The following is an 18,713-nucleotide window of genomic DNA, read 5'->3' on the forward strand; positions in this document are numbered from 1 at the left end:
TACACTGTGCTGCTTGATTTTCATTAATGAATTTCCAGACTGTAGTGACTGATTTCCCTCAGATATCAAGTGGAATTCAATGCAGCAAAACCTCATGCATCAGTGGTCCAAAATTACAGAATGGTTGCTGTCAGCCCTAGCTGCCTAGAAGCTACAGAATTATGTGTTATTTCTGGTGCACTTGATGTAATTTCAGTTTTCCTCCATTGCTGAAGCCTGAAATCTATTTGTTCTTCAGCATTTTATTGGCACATTAGTAAACGAAGATGCGTAAGAGCTATTCAGGAATATATATATATATATAAATATTTATACTTTAAAGTTGTTGAAGAGTAATTGTAATAGGAAGCTGTTTGTAGGAGGGGAAGTATATATGCTGGGAAATAACTGTTCTTTTCCAAGTCAAAATGTCATGAAAACCTTATTGACTCATTCTACTGCAGGTGTTAAAAACTCAACCTATATGTTTTCTACTTTGTATGTGAATTAATGTATGTTCTGGAATTGGAGTGAAATAGTTAAGGAAACACACTGCATTCCACTGAAACAATTTTTGTTACTTTATTGCAGACTAGGTAACACGTTTTCATAGGTAGGACTCACTTTGCTGGAGAATTCCCCTGTGAGAATGAAGTATTTATTTTCTGCTACCACTTTCTTCACTGGGATTGTGACTTTGGGTACCAAATTGCTTGGTATGTGTTAAGGTAGTGTTGGGGAAGATGGGCATCTCTGAGTTATTGGTAGAAGTGAGTCAGGAGGGAAAAATACATACAGTTAAGCACAGATTGAAATCATCCAAGTAATTTTTTTTTGACTGAGGGAAACAAATATAGGTAGTATGGCCATCTGACCTTTGACAACAGGTCTAGGATTACATCTCCTGCTTATGTCAGTGATCATAGCTCTAACTTTCTCAGAGTGAACTATGACCAGACAAAACTTCTCTGTGCAACAGTCATTTGGATCTGCTGATTCTAGAACTCCATCATCCCTTCTCCAGCACCAAGCATAGAGGTTACTGTTCCTCAGTCTGGTCTGCAGTCCACCTAGACTTGTATTACGTTTCTGATAATAATGATGAGAAGAAAGCATGTGAACATAAGATTTCCCGTAGCGTGACCATTAAAGAATTGCCACCCTGGCCACCGAAGGATTGTGCATACTGTCTCATTCAGTGTTAATGTAGAGGTGCTTGGTACGGTTTTTGAAAGGTCTAAATCCCACTAGAATGGGGTCTGTCTGTGAAGATATGCTAGAGGAAACAAAGCTGTGCTGCTTTCAAAGTGAAAGGCATTATGTTTTGAATAGCGAAACTTTGTGGAATATTATTCATGGGTTATTAGAACTTCTGCTTCATAAGAAGGTGTCATTAGTTTTTATTACTTTGCTTGTCTTCCAGTAGATTTCGAAGAGAACAAAGTATTTGGTTCAGAAAGATTGCCTTTCATTCATTTTAGAGACTGCAAGTGTCTCTGTGTTTGCTTTAGCAAACCTTCTGGGGCTAATGAGCAATTAGAAATTCACTAAGCCTGAAGAAATATCAGACCACATTACGGGCTACTATTCAACACTAGCTGAGCAGCAGTTCTGCTGAATTGGGTGGGAAAAAGGAGGCACCTGACTACTTGTTTCCACTGCTTTATAGGCTGCTAAATGTGAGGCATCAAGTCCTAGCTATAGATCCTTGTGGCAGAGTCCTTAAATCTGTTGCGGGTACTACAGAGAATGCTTTCAGTGTTATTCACACACTGTTCACAGGCAGAGTATCTAACTTGCCAGCTGAAGGGTAGACATGTTCCTGGAATCCTGTCTGTCACTTGAGACTCCGTTAGAAAGGCCTTCAGTATGAAACAAAGGATCCTCCTAATATTTTGGAATGAATATTTTTACGAAACTTTTAAAAATATCTAACTGGAATACAGTCTTCTCACTGAAGGCATTAAAAATAGGAGGTTATTCCTACTGCACGTGCAGTGTCTTCTGGGTAACTTCGATGACAGGTCTTCAACAACATCCTGTACCATATACTGTTTTTTAAAAACCTGTAGACTTCAGTGACTTGCAGCTGTTTCAATTGTTTCTTTTTTCCATAGTACCCAGAGGGAACACTTGAAATACTTTGTCTTGTGAATAACTTGATAAATGACTAGGGCGTGTGGAAAAACACTGAACAATAATGCACTCGGTTCAGAAGGGTTTCAGTGATTCTGCATAATGATGCTACTTTAATATGTCAATATAAAAAAAAAAAACTGCTGAGAAACCCTACTTTCCAGTTATCCTCTTTCCTTTTAAAATTGGTATTCTTAATCTTCTGATGGCTTCAGTCCACTCCAAGACCTCTGTGAAATTTTTTTTTATAATTGTGGTTTTCAGATGCCTGACTTAATATGGAAGAGATTAGTTAAAGTTTAGGAAGAATTAAAAGGAAGAGAAGAGAATAATAGCAGATATGCTGTCATTCCTAATATGAAAGTGACTTGACTTTGACATCCTCACAATGCTGATAAGCATACTCGCATCCATGAGTTGTTCACGGGGCAACTTGTTGTTTTATTTTTCAGAAATAAATTGTAGCTTTTCTACAAATAATATAGAAGAGAATATAAACAATTTTGACTGAATTTTTGTACATGTAGGACATCAAGGGAATGTAAAGAATAATCAGTTTTTCCATCTGTCAGGCTGTCTCCAGACTACCTGCCAAATTCCTTGTACCAGTTCTATATAGACAATTGTAACAGTAGGGTTTTTACCTTAAGCATGCTCTTCCCCCTTTGTGACAGACAGCACAGCAAGATTGTGATTTTTTTGGAAGACCATGTGCAGCCATTCTTAATTCTGTAGAAAGCTTGACCAATTGTGGCATTCTTGTATGTGTAGACTAGAGATGCTGTAGCAGCTTCAGACGTTTCATATACTAGCAGATGCTTTCTTCTGTACTTAATGTGAAAACAGACTCTTCAAATCCATGGTGCCTTTTCACATAAAGTGGTATTACACTTGCTTTATGGAATGGATCATGAATTTCCTTAATTTTCAGTGTGATACATAATTTCATATGAAAATGTACTACATTTGGGTAATCTGAATGGCTGGGCATGTACATACTTTGGACAGTTGCAGTTCTGGCATATTCATGGAAATGGGAAAGACTTGTATAAATAATTTTCTAGAGGGATGCTCTCACTTTTGTATTGCAATCTATTCAGGCTACCGTTGACAAAATCTCTAAGGTTAAAAGGATTATATTTCACCTGAGCTACTATTGTTTGCAGTTTCACACAGGTAGTACCTTCCCAGTTTTTGCAAATGTGGGGGGCTGCCTGTGTGAGATGATAGGGACTTTCCTCCAAGTGGGCTCCTCTGAGCTAATCTTTCAGTAGATATGCCTCAGCTCTTAACCTCTATGGTGTGACAAGGCTGTGTCATCGCAACCTTATCTGTGTAAACCCAGAGAACTAACACTCAAGTCCTGCAGGCTAAAATGGAATTGGAACTAGCCTGTTCTAATATAAATGGGTGATAGGCTGAGACTGAAAATTCTTTCAAAGGCTGGATTCTTGACGTGCAAAGCCTCATTGATGCCTTCAGGTATTAACGTATTTTTCTACCACAGATTATGCATGGTCTCTCTATGGGCATCAGATAATCTTTACTGATGTAGGTCAGAAGCTTAGTCATTGACATGCTGTCACCTTGATAAATATGCTTAGAAGCATCTAAGCAAAACGCATGATGGAATCTATCACTTCTAAAATAACTTGTTCATGTTGGTTAAATAGTAATAGGTATCATAATTCTGTTAAACTGGCAAAGTTCAACTACCCTATTGAACAGGCCACAAGCTTGATACCACGCTTCTGAATTTGGTCACTTACCCACTGTCATTTTGTTTCCAAAATCTGAATAAAATGTACCACTTGGTTTTCAAAATGGTTAGTGGAAACAACGTATATAAAATTGTCTCTTATTTTTGTGATGAGTTACATATCAAAGTTGTGTTTCCTCCCTTGTGTCTTGTCCCACTGTATTGCAGAAGCTGTCTTTTCGGCTGGGTGCAGTATTTGGAACATAAGCCAATGGATCAGGTCGGATCAAGTATCTATAAAAAGAAATCATAACTTATTAAAAAGTCTTGGTAGGGGCAAGGATAAATTAAGCATACACAGTGGTAGCCTTGAAAAGATCTGAGGAAGACTTAGACACTTATTTTGAAGGTGCTTAGTCTAGTTCCTCTTGGGTAACTTGGACACTTGGGTAACACCGCTCACTTTAGGGACTAATAAAAAAGCTTTTCATGTTTTGTCTGCCTTGACATCACCTGTATGTATGAGGCACAGCTAAACCTTAATTTTGACTGACCCTTCCTTTGTCAGTAACCCTGTATTTCTTTAGGTAACTCCTTTATTTGTGCTTTAAAGAAGGTACAAACAGTCCACAGAGTAATTTCTGAAAGAATTTTCTGAGAAAACAATGGATAATCCTTGTCACTGTGCTCAATAAATAAAAAGCCTGATGTTCATAATCTTGGTGTAGGCTGGCAGTCTAGGGATGGACCCTTACTTTCCTCAAGAACTTTAGAAGTTTTAGAATGCCTTATGAGTTTGAATCTAAGTTTGAGATGCTTAAAATAATGCTTTTCTTATCATAAGGATGGAAGAGCTTCCCATTAATTTGTACATGTAGATTCTGCACTGTTTTTTCAGCTGTCTTGAGTGACAAACCATCTAAACTATCTGATCTGAGATAGCTTTTAGGACTGATGCAGTAGCAGCTTTGTGCTGCTGCAGAACTAGTATTTCAGTATTCTGAACTATCAATCAGTGCTTTCCAGCACCACTAAGCTCCTAAAAAGAGAGACAACTAGATTCAATCCCAGTATCTCGAACTTGTCCAAAGATGAGCAGTACTGTTCAAGCCACTGGAAATTTTAATTCAAATCATCAATTTGACTGGTGGGGTGTTTTTGTGTGGGTGTTTTTGGCTTTTTTTTTCAAAGTAAATAAAATCAAATGCAGGAAAATGAAATGTAGAAGAATCTCATTCTCAGGAATCTTAGTGCCATATGTCTACCCACATAAATGCTTAAATATCCAAATACAAAAGTGTGGTGCTTATAAAGATTTGCTGTATCATTTTACAGTGGCCCTGAAGAAAGTTTCTGGTTTTACAGGCTATGAAATTCTACCATTCGGTTTAAAGAGTATGTTTTGCCCCAGATTTAAAATACCCTGAAAATTCCTTTAACAAAATAAAATGGAAAATATTGATTAAAAGAACTAACATGATCTGCAAGTGTATGAGCAGTCACTGTCATGTTTTCACACAGTATCTGAAAACTGTATCTGTTTCCACCTCACCTAGTAACAGAATGTTCCTGACTCTTCAAACCTCAGTCTGTGGGACATTGGTTTTATGGTGGATACCCAAGAGAATCACCTCATCTCCATGATTTGGAAACACCACCTGCCTCTGTTACTTTGTTAAAGTTTCTCCTTCTCTCAGAGCTAAAATAGAATAGTAGCATTTTCTCTCTCACACAGTTTGTTGCTACAAATAGCCTGAATATATTTGTGTAAAAAAAGAGTTGACCTAAATACGGGATTAAAAAAAAAAATCTACTTGTACTGTTCCTATCTAGATCATGTTCTTGTGGTATGTATTTGTTTACAAAGTCAGACTTATTGCCCTCTATTTATAACATCTGGAGTTAACATTTATGTCTACATAATAAACATACATAAAACAACCTATTTATTTTGCTGGTCCAGTCAATGAAACTGAGGAGTAGTGGAAGAGGCCGGTCTATTCTGTTCATCAAATCCAAATGAAGCATGTTTAAACACATGAAAAACAATCTTTCTTTTCTTGCTTGGTGGTTTGGGGTTTTTTTGGGGGATGTTTTTTTTAGTTTTGTTTTAATAAGTTTCTTTGGATTGGGGGGAGGGAATCAGGTGTTTCTGTATATCTCAGTTTATTCTAAAAAAAAAAAACCGCCACAAAACAAACCACCACACACCCCAAAAAAAACCAAACCGAAAAGGCTTGTACCTGAAATACGTAATTCACAAGTTCTACATCGCAAATAATTCTGTTGTAAGTAAATTACAGCATCACTTAAGTAAAAAATGAACTAGGCTGGTATAGTGATAAACCTTGATAAATTTCTAAGAAGCCTGAATATATGTCAAGAGCCTTGAGGGTTTATAACTGTCCTGATGTCACAGCTGCCAAATCTCGGTGGTCTTAAGCATGTCTGGAGCAGTACTGCTAAGCAATCCCTCTGTGTGATCTCTGGATGTTGCTGCAGATTGCTGAAATTTTGAACTCCCAATTGCAACTCTTGGAACTGAAACTGCAGCTCTGCATTTGATGTTTTTATAGGGAATACCACTTGAAATGTAAGTGCTTTTGTTTTAATTGTTCAATAAAGACAGTGAGATCATTGTCCTTTATACTCCATCAGGTCAAGATACTAAACATTAGCTTGCAAAGCTAACAAATGCGAAGACTAAAAGTAAGCTTTTTGAGAAAGCAACAGCTGTGAATGCTGCTCTGGGTGCAACCCATCTCTAAAAGCCGAGAAAATTTCCTCATGTGCTGGTTCAGGGTTGTATGTTACCTAATGTACCCAATAAATATGTGTAGGTAGGACACTACAAATTCAGTACCACTGCAAAATTATGCAATATTGGATTGCTGAGTACCTTTGTTTCTGCAAAGAATGAACAATGGAATGCAAGATACCTAGTCCAACTAGATAGACTAGGTAACAGTATGTGAATTTACAGGTTAAATATTAGTACAGATCATTCTGTGGAGTTCCATAACAAAATAGTAGTCCAAATAATTTCAACAAATTTTACGATAATTGTCTTTGCTGTTTGATACAGTTAATATTAAGCTATGCTTTTCATACTACGCTGCTACAAAGCACTATGGTGGTTTTGTTTTAGTATCGGGAGGGCTAATAGTTCAGTTTTCTTCCTTGTGTGCAAGCAGTGAGGTGGGTCAGTGCTGATGTGGAGGACCTTGCACAACTGGGCTACACGGTTTCTTTCCTGTGGAGTAGATGGGGTGTGTTAGTATAGTGAGGCAGGAGAGGCTAGAGGCAGAAATGTCTCAGGACCTTAACACAAGAATTGCATTGGACTTCAGTATGAGACAGTGCCAGATAAGTATCTGAAATTCCTGACTTGCAAAACTTTGACAGTTCAAATTTGTGTTCACTTTTTCTCTATTTTTTTCCATGTAATTCCTGGTAAGCAAGTGAAAAAAATTCCTGTGTTAAGGTCCTGCATTTGTATTTGGACATGAATTTATTTAAGCATGAATACCACATGATATTCAGGGGTTGACTGCTGTTTAATGACCTTTGAACCCATGTAACAAAATCTGATTCAAAAACACTGATTTTGTAGGGTTGATCTTTCTATTAAGACTGGGTAGCTAAACTATAAGCAAGAATTTAATAACAATATTAATTCCATGAAGCTATCCAGCAGACTTGCTTAGAATATTTTTTTAAAATACAGTAAGAGGAGGGTGAGAGAATATGGAGGTAAGAGCATTAGTAACATAGATATTATATATTTATATGTATATTTTAAACGTATACATATATATGTAACTAGGTGTCTATTTAAACAGAAGTCTCCATATTTCTATTTTTTGCAGGTGCATGAGGAAGTTTGGGGTTCTTTTCCAGCAGGAAAATAATACGACAAAGTGCAAACAGAAATTTTGCATGTCTTGTGATTACTTTTTTTGTGTATATGTGCTTTACTTACACTATATCATTCAGCTCTAATCTTGTATCTGGAGAAGGATTGATGAGGATGTAAGAAAGGGTGTTCTGATGATCATTCATTTCATCTAGAAGACAAAAAACCCCCATACCAAATTAATTATATTTATAAACAAATTGTGAAAAGTATGATTTCTGAGGAACTAAGTTGACAAAAGATCACCTTTGGTTTAGAGAACTGTCAAAAAGTCAGGTGTCAGTGATTTCAAGTATGTTCAACTACTTCTTTTCACCTGTACTTGAATTGGAACTATCTGACATAGCGTCTTTTGAGTTATCAGCTCTCAAATTATCCTGTTTTCTTTCTGAATGTTCTAAAAATGTTCTTTTGTATTTTTCTGGTCATAGCAATTCTGAATTCAACCCAGTTTTAGACTAGTTTACCAATCTGTCGTGCAGCTTATGTTAGTGTGTGGGAAGTAGATACTTCTATCCCCAGTTGACACTGAGTTCAAGTGATAAACGAGGTTAAATGCAGGTGTACGGCCTTCTCATCCATTTCCAAATTAGGTCAATATAAACATTTTTTCCCTTTCCCTATTTATCTAGTAAGCATTTTTCTTTTATCACCTGTGCCGGTGGGTTGAAATGTGAATGCTGTATCAATGGAAATTGGTATTTGCTTCTTGCATTTTTAACTAGTCTTCTGACGGTATGTGTAAATGAAGGTTGGCAGAAAATCTTTAAGATTTTTGCCTAGTCAAGTCTTGCTACGTTTTTGTCATTGCTACCTGTCATTGCAGGACCTTTCGTATAGCTTTCTCTTGGTACACTTCTTGGGTCATTGAAGTGAGACTACTTTTAATTTGATAGGACTAAAAAGGAGAGGCATTTCTTCTGTGTTAATTTCTCCCCAGCATTTTAGGTAAGATGATTTGGAACAGAAAAAGCCCACTCTAGTTCTAATGCAATTCCTAAATCTTTTGTTAACAAAGTATTCTTTATATATAGTCTGTAGGTTGAAAATTACTGTATTGGGTACTTTCTAGTATGGTTAATTTTTCTACATGCTTCTATCACTTATATGTACTACTATAAGTACTCTGTCTAGAAAACAATCAGATACGCTCACGTAGACTCTTAGTATTGATGCAAGTATACAGCTAAAATGGTGTTTTACAGTACAGCTTATTTCTGTAAGGTGAAACTGATGCAGTGTTGTAACTAGTTAGACAAGCACCTGTACCACCATACTAACATCATAACACCTCTGCATAGTCAAAACTGTGTGTCTCAATTGGCTTACATGAATTCAGTTAATAAAATTTAAATTTGGAGGTCTTAGAGTTTATTAGGTTATCCATGTAAAAAAGACACTGAAGATGTGAAATTGACTTTAGACATAATCCCCATACATGGAAATATATAAGCAGTTGTGATTTACTTTCTTTCCTGTTTGCTTTTTTGTTTTAGTGGTTTTTGGTTTGGTGTTTGTTGTTGTTTCTTTTCCCCCCTACTTTTCTTTTCCCCCGCACATGCAGAGAGATGGTACTAAGGGGTATGTTTAACTTCTACAGGGAGCTAACTGGCAAGACTGATTCTATTCCATATTAATAAGTAGAGGGATGAGTGGGGAGTGAGCTAGCTCTGAAAAGGAGTGAAAGGCTTATGAAATCTCTCTCTGAATGTGAGGGAAGTTGAAGAGATGGCAGTGGGAAGGTGACAACCCAGGTTTGCATCTGACCGCGTGTAAAACTGCTTTGTGGCTTTTTGAGTTTTTCGGTTTTGTTTTGGGGTTTGTCTCCTTTTTTTCTCCCCAGAATGTGGGTGCCTCTGGGGCTATAAAAGTAGCTTTCTTTATAATGAGGCGCATCTGTAAGAAAATAGGGAAGTGATAATGAAAATTTATAAATCAGAATCAGGGCAGATATATGTAATCAGGTGAAGCACTGACTTATCTGCAGAACACCAAAATCTTGATAGTATATAATCTTCCCAAAATTTAAATGAACATTTACTGTTGGATTTTAACCAGGATTTTAAAAGAAAAGCAGGAATACAATGAGTTTTTTTTATTACTAGTACAAATATGAATCAAACTAACAAAACTTCTTTGATGTTGATCAAATGTTATTGTGGCCTGTGTCACTCGTGGAAAATATTTAGTCCTGAATCTTCCTGCTGAGTCATATAGTATCCACAGAAAAGTAGGAATAGTATTTATCCAGTTGGAGTGTGGGATAAAGAGCTTGTATTCACATATCTAATTTGTAAAGATTGAGCAAAATAGCCATGTATTCTGCAACAGCCTTCTCTCAGAATTAGGTTGATTTTGTATCAATAGCAACAATAAGAACTGCTGTTGGGTAATACATTCCTGCTGGCATCCTAAGATGTTTTGACCTAGCTTTAAGAATGCATGTAGTTAAAATGGACAATGAAAAATATTCATTCTGCAGGAAATACCACATTTACTTTCAATTCATGGATATTTTATGGAAAAGTAAAATTTAAAAATAATTGTGTTGAAAAAATTAAAACTAACACACAAAACGGTACGTTTTAGATTCTTCAAATGAAAACTGAGTATGGGAACCTGATTGTTGGTGCTCCTGGAGTAGAAACCACTAAACTCAATATTGGACCTACTATGCAGACAAATATGTTGGGATGTAGAAATTCTTGGTTTGTCTAGGAAAACTAGAACTCGTAGTTCTGGGGGTTTCCAAACAACATATTACAGAGCCAAGACCATAGGAAGGCAACGCAGGCAGCTGTGATGCACATATTAAAAAAGGTGCTACAGAGATCTTGTCAATAGCTTTTTTTCTTTGTTTTGTTTTTTTTTTTTTTTTTAAAAACAAAACAAACAAAACCCAGCATCTTCCTTGCTGGAGGAGGAATTGATGGATAAAAATGACACCTAAACCTTGTGAAACATGCTTCATAAAAATTACTTTGACATGATCCTTTACATTTTCCCCACAATTTTTAAAATTAATGCCAATATCCTTCACATTAACAAGTCTCCACCTTGACATATGAGTGAACTTCACAACAGTTCTCTCTTCATATACATTTCAACAAGCTAGTGGAAATATGATGCAGTTGTTCAGGCAGGAATGTTTATACGTTCTGCACACACCATCGTGTGCTAAATATAAATGTGACTGACATGTTGCCTTCTGAACTTTCCATCTGAAAATAGCAATGGGTGATAATAGAACCGATTGAAGATGCTCCAGCATTTTTCCCTCAGTTAAAAAGAAAAACAACCACAAAACACCACCCACCCCCCAAAAAAACCCAAAATACCAAAACCAGACCATTATCATAAATGTAATATTTTGTTTATGGCACCCTCAGTTCTTAAAAATAGCTTAATAAGAACATTACTATTATGCAAGATGAACTTGAAGCATTACAGCGATCATACCATATCCTGCTGGAGAAAGGCCCAGATGCTTCATTCTGTTTTTCACAAGTTCAGCAAGCTCCTGCCTTTCTGACCTCCTGTAAAGGTTCATTCGCTGCTGGTTTATCTTCTCAGCTGTTTTACCAGAGTGTCTTGGTACTCTTCGGCTCAGCCGTCGGGCCCACTGCATGCTTTTTCGTCGTAACAAGGGATGATCAGACTGATCACTAGATGTTGAGTTACGATGATTACTACGATAACTAATCTGTTCTTTGGTGTCTTTAGTGTCTTCCCATTCTTCCACACTGATAGAGATTTGAGACTTGAAAGGAAAATGACAAGAGATTGAGGGCTTTAAGAAACAGAAGCAGATTAAGATGTTCTCTCCTTTTTTCAACAGTGCAGTTTGAACATGTTTTGGTTGCATTGGAGCTGAGGGGGTTCAGCTGTTTGTACTTAGCAAGTGTTCCTGAATTTGGTGCCCTTTACTAGACTTTGAGCTTTTTATGTAAAAAGCTCATATATGATATAAATAAATTTCTCAATTGCAAAAGTAGTTAAATGTTATTTAGTGACTGATTCCATTTTGATTCTGAGAACACCTCTAGCCTTCTCATACTGCCTTTTCTGAATCTAGGAACTGTTCTGAATGACTTGACTTTCTTCCAAGTCTGCATATTTTCAGGAATTCAAGTTCTGTAACTGTTCTTTAGACATATGTTGTGGATTCATTAAGTAATAGTTCAACTTTAGCTGCACTGTTTTGAGTACTGTCTTAGGAGCACAGATGGAACGTGCCTATTACCTGTGTGTCACATTTCCAGGCATATTTGACCTTCCAGCACATAATATCCGGAATGTCTCCGTGTCTGAAAATAGGGATGTATGCAGTAGCCTTCAGTGTGATTCAGGGCACCTCTCGCAAACGAGGCAATTAATTCCTACCTTAAAGCATAGAGTTGTTGCTCTTTCACTTGCCTAGTAAAAAAAAGGGCCAAAAAAGACTTAAGGGCCAAAATCTGGCCCTCTGCTGCTGTGTTTTCTTCATGCTGCCCACATATGACCAATAGTATATGCATACAGCAGTACTGAAATAATTCAAGTGGATGGGCAACATATACAGTTCAACATAAAGAAATCATAGGTAATATAAGAGGAAACATTTCAAAAGATAACTTCAAAATTGTTTTAATGCCTGTTTTATGTTTAACTGATACTTTCAGCTTCTAGTTTCAAGACTACTTCTTTATAATCCTGAGTTATTGTTGTGATCTTTGAAACATGTATTTTATTGACAGTGAAATAGTGAAGACCTTGCTGGTATCAGTGCAGTCCTATTACCAAGTTACTGGTGACCGATTTCAGTTTGAGTGCTTAAAATAAATAAAATAAGTATGAAACAAAGATGGCTTAGTGGAGCTGGCTCAGTTTGTATGACTCCGCAAGAACAGAAAGAGTTCACAATATGCTGGAAGTGATCAGTGAAAAAAAAAAAAAAAAACAACCAAATTTAACTGAAGAGCTACTGAGCTTCTAAAGGCCTTTTCCCATTAATATAAAATCTGAAAGCAAGATTCTGTTGACCTTGTCGATGTTCAATATAAGCTTTCTTTAAGATGCTCAGCACCCATTCCCACACAGAATCTGTAAGGTTCCTGGAGTCCATAAAATAATATTTGATGAGAGTAAGACTGACAGTGTGAGAAACATAGTATTTATTTCCTTTTTGCACAGACTAGCTTTTATCTGTGTAAAACAAAATCCAAACAACAAAACAATCAAAACCAATAATTAAAAGGAACATTAAATATGCTTGTGTTGTAGCACTTCAAGTAAAATCACATTTTTAATATTCTTGACTAGGATCTTGCAATAAGCCTTGTGCAAAGACACACTAATTTATTGAGGATCTCCAGCTTAGTCTGCAATAGAAAGGTTGGGTTTTTTCTGGTTTTGGTTTTTTTTAATTTTATAATTTTTGAAATTTCATTATTGACTCATCAGCTGATGTTATTTTGCATAATAACATGAGAACCCTGAATCCCTGTGTAAAAGAATGCCATTTAATGATGTTTGTTGTTTTAAATTCACATTTTGGTTTTGCATGTATTTTACTGTGTGGATTAAGGTAAGCAAAGTACCTTCCATATGATAAGGTGCTACTTACGGATAGGAAGGGTCTATTTGGTGTGAACAAATCTGACACAAACCAAATTAGTAGCTTTTCTTGTCCAACTCTTGATGGCAATAGTATTAGAAAGGCAGAGACTAATCATCCTAATTACTACAGGAGGGTAAGGCACGTTTTTTGAGCCAGAGATTAATCAGGACAGGCCAAGTAAAAGAACAAGTCCTTTGATTCTGTGAATCTTGAAATCCTTAGCTTGAACTTTTGAAACACTGGGATAGGTGAGTTGAAACTATTCATCACCTTCATTTATTGTCACTTAAGTAAATATTTAGTTTTTATGGTGCCTGTTGAGAAAGGTGTGCAGAATGGCCCTTCCCTGTATGCAGGAGGAAAAAATTAAACTGTACAAAGACAAAGCAAAATCAAAGAAACCCGAACCCTCTTTCAAAGGCAGCACAAAAGCGACCCTGTCAGTAGCAGCTGTTTAATACATAGAAGATAAAAGTCCAACGCAGAGTACTTCTGTGTACTTCCCTCTACTTTAGTTGGTCTCAAACTCTCTTTAAGTACTTTCATAACTATCTAATTTATTTGAGGTTTGGTTGCATTAACTTCTTTTCATTTGATTGCTTTTTTGCATAGCTTGTAAAACTGCTGTATGAGAAGCATAACTGATGATATTGTGTCACTGCTACTACATAGTAGTAATTGATCACCTTAAGTTTTATGAAGTGTAGTGGTTTTTATTTCAGATTCCTTAAGATAGAAACATGGTGAAATCTGTGGAAAATACCAACATGCATATTAAGTCAGCACTGCTACTTTTACTGGGGGGAAAAAAATTCTGTATGTCACACAAAGTGAAGAAACATTTGTCTTTAAACCTTTCTTTTCTTTTTTTTTCTCTTCTAAAAAGCAGGTTCCCATCGTGAGTATTAGGCTGTGTGCCCAGATAAGTGTGATTGCTCACTTGTGCTGCTGGACATCTGTGATCCACAGGGGTTCTTCCATTCAGATAAGGTGCTCTAATAGGATGTTTTCACACCCTTATTTCAACATTAGCTCAGGGTGGCCAACACGTGGCAGGAATGGGAACGTAGTAACAAACGCACCAGGGCTCATATTTGAGATGGTCAGGGTGGCTGTGAGTGTGGTGGTAACAGCACTGCAACATCAAGCATCAGTTAGTTTCTTGGATCTTTGTTTCCTTGCCTTGATGCTCCCTGGGAGATAAGTGTGTAAAATGCAAAACAGTTTTAATGCACAGATTCATCTAGTCTATTCTGAAGCAATGCCTTATTTTTACCTTACTGCAAGTTTTATGGTAAAATAACTTTCCTCTTCTGTATACTAATAGCCCTTAATTGCTCTAGGAATGCTTTTCTGCTCCAACAGCTGTCTGAACCTGTCTTAAGTACTGCCACATATTCCTTTTATGATAAACTTGGGGATTTTTGTCCATTAGCATTTAAGGAGTTTAGGATCAAGGCTTCCACCAGACTGTAAAGATGATCTGTTACCTTCAGAATTGAATAGCGACAGGCCCACTAGGGACCATGTTCCATCGGGCTTCTTTGAAAGTCACGGCTTTCAGATTTTTAACAAGCTGGGTTTTTTTACCATTGTTGCTTTAAGCTTTATTTACTCAAGGATGATCCATTGCATAGTTCCATGTCCTGTTACTTCCAGGGTTTAACCCAGTGTACTGTTTTTGAGTGGGATATAGTTAATTTTCTTCACAGTAGCTTGTATGAGGCTATGTTTCGGATTTGTGCTGAAAACAGTATCGATAACACAATACAGGGATGGTTACATTACTGCTGAGCAGTGCTTACATACAGTCAAGGCCTTTTCTGCCTCTCACCCCAACCCACCAGCAAGGAGGCTGGGAGGGGGACACTGCTGGGACAGCTGACCCCAACTGACCTAAGGTATATTCCATACCATATGACGTCATGCTCATTTTGTCTTCCCAAGTAACCGTTACACATGATGGAGCCCTGCTTTCCTGGAGATGGCTGAACACCTGCCTGCCCATGGGAAGCAGTGAGTGAATTACTTGTTCTGCTTTGCTTGCACGCGCAGCTTTTGCTTTGCCTATTAAACTGTCTTCTTTGTCTCAACCCAGGAGTTTTCTCACTTTTACCCTTCTCATTCTCTCCCCAATCCCACTGTGGGGGGAGTGAGCAAGCAGCTGAGTGGTGCTTACTGCCTACTGGGCTTAAACCACACACGCAGAAACAGGCAGACAATAAGCAAATACTTACTTGTGAAGCCATTTCTCGTGACTGACAAAGGGGAAAAAGAAAACAAAAGACAGTTTAAACAGAAGTGAATCTAAAGAAACAAACATGTCTTGTTTAACAGGAACAACAGAAAATCAGTTATACCAATAGTAAGGAAGACTTCATATCTCCTTTTTTTAATGAACTGGAAATGGTTTGAGAGGTAGGTGCAGGTCGTTGAGAGAGAGGCTAGATTTGCTTGTTATTTAGTAACTAGATCACTGAACGCTTGCTTTCTTTTTAAGGCAATTATATTTATCTGTCAGAGTGAAGTGAGGGCTTCTCATCTGCATAGTACAAAAAGGGGGTGTCAAAGGAGAAATCATACATACAGAAATATTAATATTGGAGTATGAGCTCTTGTGACTCAAGTTAACCATTAACTGACAGTTTCCAGGTGTAGTAGTACAAATTAGGTTTTATGTCTGTTTAAACTCAAATTGATATACATATTGGAGTTTCTCTGAGTTAGAAACCTTCAAATTATGATTAAGAGTTCATAATTCCTGAGAAAAGCAGCAATTTACATTTCTATAACCTCCATTTTAAAGATCTCATCCAACAATATTTTAAAGTTGTTTCTGGCTTAATGTATTGAAAAGCTGAAATGATAGCTCATGCTAATATTATTAGTGATATTAGTCATAAACTCCTTACACTTCAAAAGAAACACTTTGCAGAAAGATTGCAGCTTTCAGCATCCCTGCGTTTGTAGGTATCTAACCATAAAGACCACAGAAGCAGAGCTAGATGGTGCTTTTTTGTATTCTGGGGAAGAGCTAGGTTAGGGAAGACTCCCCTCCCCCTCTCTAGAGGGGGAAGGGTTTCACAAATACTCTCCCACTAAACAAGAAAATGCTGAAGTATTTAAGGGTGACAATATCACTGGGGTCCGCATTCAGAGCCTTCAGCTTTTTAAAAACAGTAACAAATGCTTTTACTTCACTTAATAAATAAAGACAGTGCCAATCTTCCACATTAGTCCAGTACCTGACAATTTGAAAACTTAACTAGGAGATTCCCTGAGTCCCCCTGCCCTCCCCTGCCTCTTCCTCTACCTGATTTAACTCAAACTCTTAATGAGATTATATGTGAAAGCTGGTAAGAAGTAATAGTAGAACTCCTCTTATCTATTGGACAGTGGCTTCCAGGCTGGTTTCAGTGTCTGAATGTTTTAAAACATTCATTCTTTGTAAAAGATAATAACTATCTTAAACTAAATCTGGGCCTGGTCTGTTTGAGCACCAGAGGTTCCCAATGTTATGGTAAAATCATGAGCTTAGTTAAGTGACTGATGGTCCCAAACATTGTAAACATTTGAAAGATCTTTAATTTCTCAGTTAAGCTTGCCTCAGAAGACTTATTTGAGTGTGCATGCTTACTTGCCCACTGCCTGCCAAAAAAAACCCCAAACATGTAGAAAAGATAAGTGTTACCCTTACAGTTACTCCTCCTCTGTACAGATGCTGTTTGCCAGTCAGCTTGTGTGTTTGAAAGCATGTGAAAATGCTGAAAGGAAAAAAATAGGCCACCAAAATGCACTCTTGACCATATCTTGTACGCTCACAGTTCAACTGTTCATGATTCTCTGTTTTTGGACCTGAAGTTAAATAGGCAGCTGTGAATGAGAGAATAAAGCCTCTTTTTTTGCCATGAATTTTATCTTGCTTATCCTTATTTAATGAATTTTTAAAAACTGGCATGTGCTCTGTTTGGCTGAAAGCTATGACAGACTTATTTTCATATTAGCAGTGATGCTGCCTATATTCTTCTCCAAGGAGTGATTTTGATGGGTTATGTTAATGCTGCTATATTAAAAAAAAAAAATCAGCTGACATTATTGCAGTGGCACAGTCCATTGGCTAAGCTGTAAAAGCCACCTGTAGAGGTATTGGTGGTCCACAGAGACACTAGTGAACTTGGTGGGATCTTGCATAGCTGTTTGTAACCCTTATTTTTAAAATAAATTTAATTAAATGTGTGTACTTCCTTCAAGATAAATCTTGCAGTTAAGCATTACGTGGTTTAATGTTTTATAAAGTTTTTCTGAAATATGGAAGATAAAATACAAATTGTTTGTTTTAGAAATCAGTAAGTTACATCTGGGTATTTCAGAAGAAAGGAGAAACTTGTTCACTGTTGCATTTTAGAGCTGTATTTGAGACGTGGTTTAATGAGATGGCAGTATTAATGGTCACACAAACAAATGGCTTATGGCATGACAAATAAAACTGCAAAAACTAAAATGTTATAGTCAGGGAAAAGTGTTTTTGTCATTATATATAGGGAGAAATGTATACATTTATACAGTAGACACATAGATAGGTATATCAGAATCACAGAATCATTAAGGTTGGAAAAGATCTCTAGGATCAAGTCCAACCGTCAGCCCAAAACTTCTACTGTTCAGCAGCTATATTTAGAGAAATCCCACAATACTTTTAGTAATGTTAATTTATTCTTTTGTTGCTCAGTTCTAGCTAAAGTCACATGAATACTGAAATGCCACTAGGTTTAAGATATAGTGTTGACTTTCTTGTCACACCTGATACAGAACCTGGTCATATTGCTTCTAACGGATACTGCCATTAGTCACCATAAACAAGTTCAGACTAAAGCTAACCGTCCTTGCCTGTCCTATCTATGCCTGAGCTGCCCTTTGTTTTCAGTCAGTTCTCTGTAGGTGAGCATAGGAATGGAAGTCAGTGTGTAGACTGGCTCTGGGTATTCATGAAATCTGGGGCTAAATCTGAGCCCTCAGTAAATGTGACCATATACATGTCAGCAGAGGTAGATCTTTAGTGGGTTATTGGAATTCTGTGCATTTGCAGATTTGGCATTCATAAGAGTCTTCCAAAAAGTAGTTCCCATTCTTACGAGCACCTAAGAATGATGTATACTCTGTAACCAAATCCAGAGAAAAAGTATAGTAAATTGACATACCTCAGATGTTGTAAGCTTTTGGGATTCTGTCCTATAGACTCCAATTGGAATGTCTCCTGTAGAAGAACAAAGTTTCTGATATAGTCTGGCATATGTTCTAATCCATAGATCCTCTTCTGTGATTTTCATCTGAACAAATAATAATAGGAGGACTTTTAACTCTTGAGGGCTTATCACTTGTTCACT

General features: G+C 37.0%; 1 protein-coding gene across 11 annotated transcripts in view; it reads right to left on the reverse strand.

Moving 5' to 3' along the window:
• Positions 1-2,528: 2,528 nt before the first annotated feature.
• Positions 2,529-18,713, reverse strand: part of KCNT2 (potassium sodium-activated channel subfamily T member 2) — a 144,229-nt gene continuing 128,044 nt past the window's right edge. For 6 of the 11 annotated variants that reach the window (XM_064454747.1, XM_064454744.1, XM_064454743.1 and 3 more), the window contains 5 exons: positions 18,528-18,656; positions 15,567-15,587; positions 11,190-11,490; positions 7,797-7,881; positions 2,529-4,108 (listed from right to left, as the gene is read on the reverse strand). In XM_064454747.1, the coding sequence (XP_064310817.1) occupies positions 3,997-4,108; positions 7,797-7,881; positions 11,190-11,490; positions 15,567-15,587; positions 18,528-18,656 (648 nt within the window). In that variant the 3' untranslated portion in view covers positions 2,529-3,996. Of the gene's footprint in view, positions 4,109-7,796; positions 7,882-11,189; positions 11,491-14,411; positions 14,523-15,566; positions 15,588-18,527; positions 18,657-18,713 lie in introns of those variants that run through there. The other 5 variants (XM_064454742.1, XR_010373412.1, XM_064454748.1 and 2 more) reach the window with 5 other exon arrangements.

This window comes from Phalacrocorax carbo, chromosome 6 (genome assembly GCF_963921805.1).
Source record: "Phalacrocorax carbo chromosome 6, bPhaCar2.1, whole genome shotgun sequence".
NCBI lineage: Eukaryota > Metazoa > Chordata > Aves > Suliformes > Phalacrocoracidae > Phalacrocorax > Phalacrocorax carbo.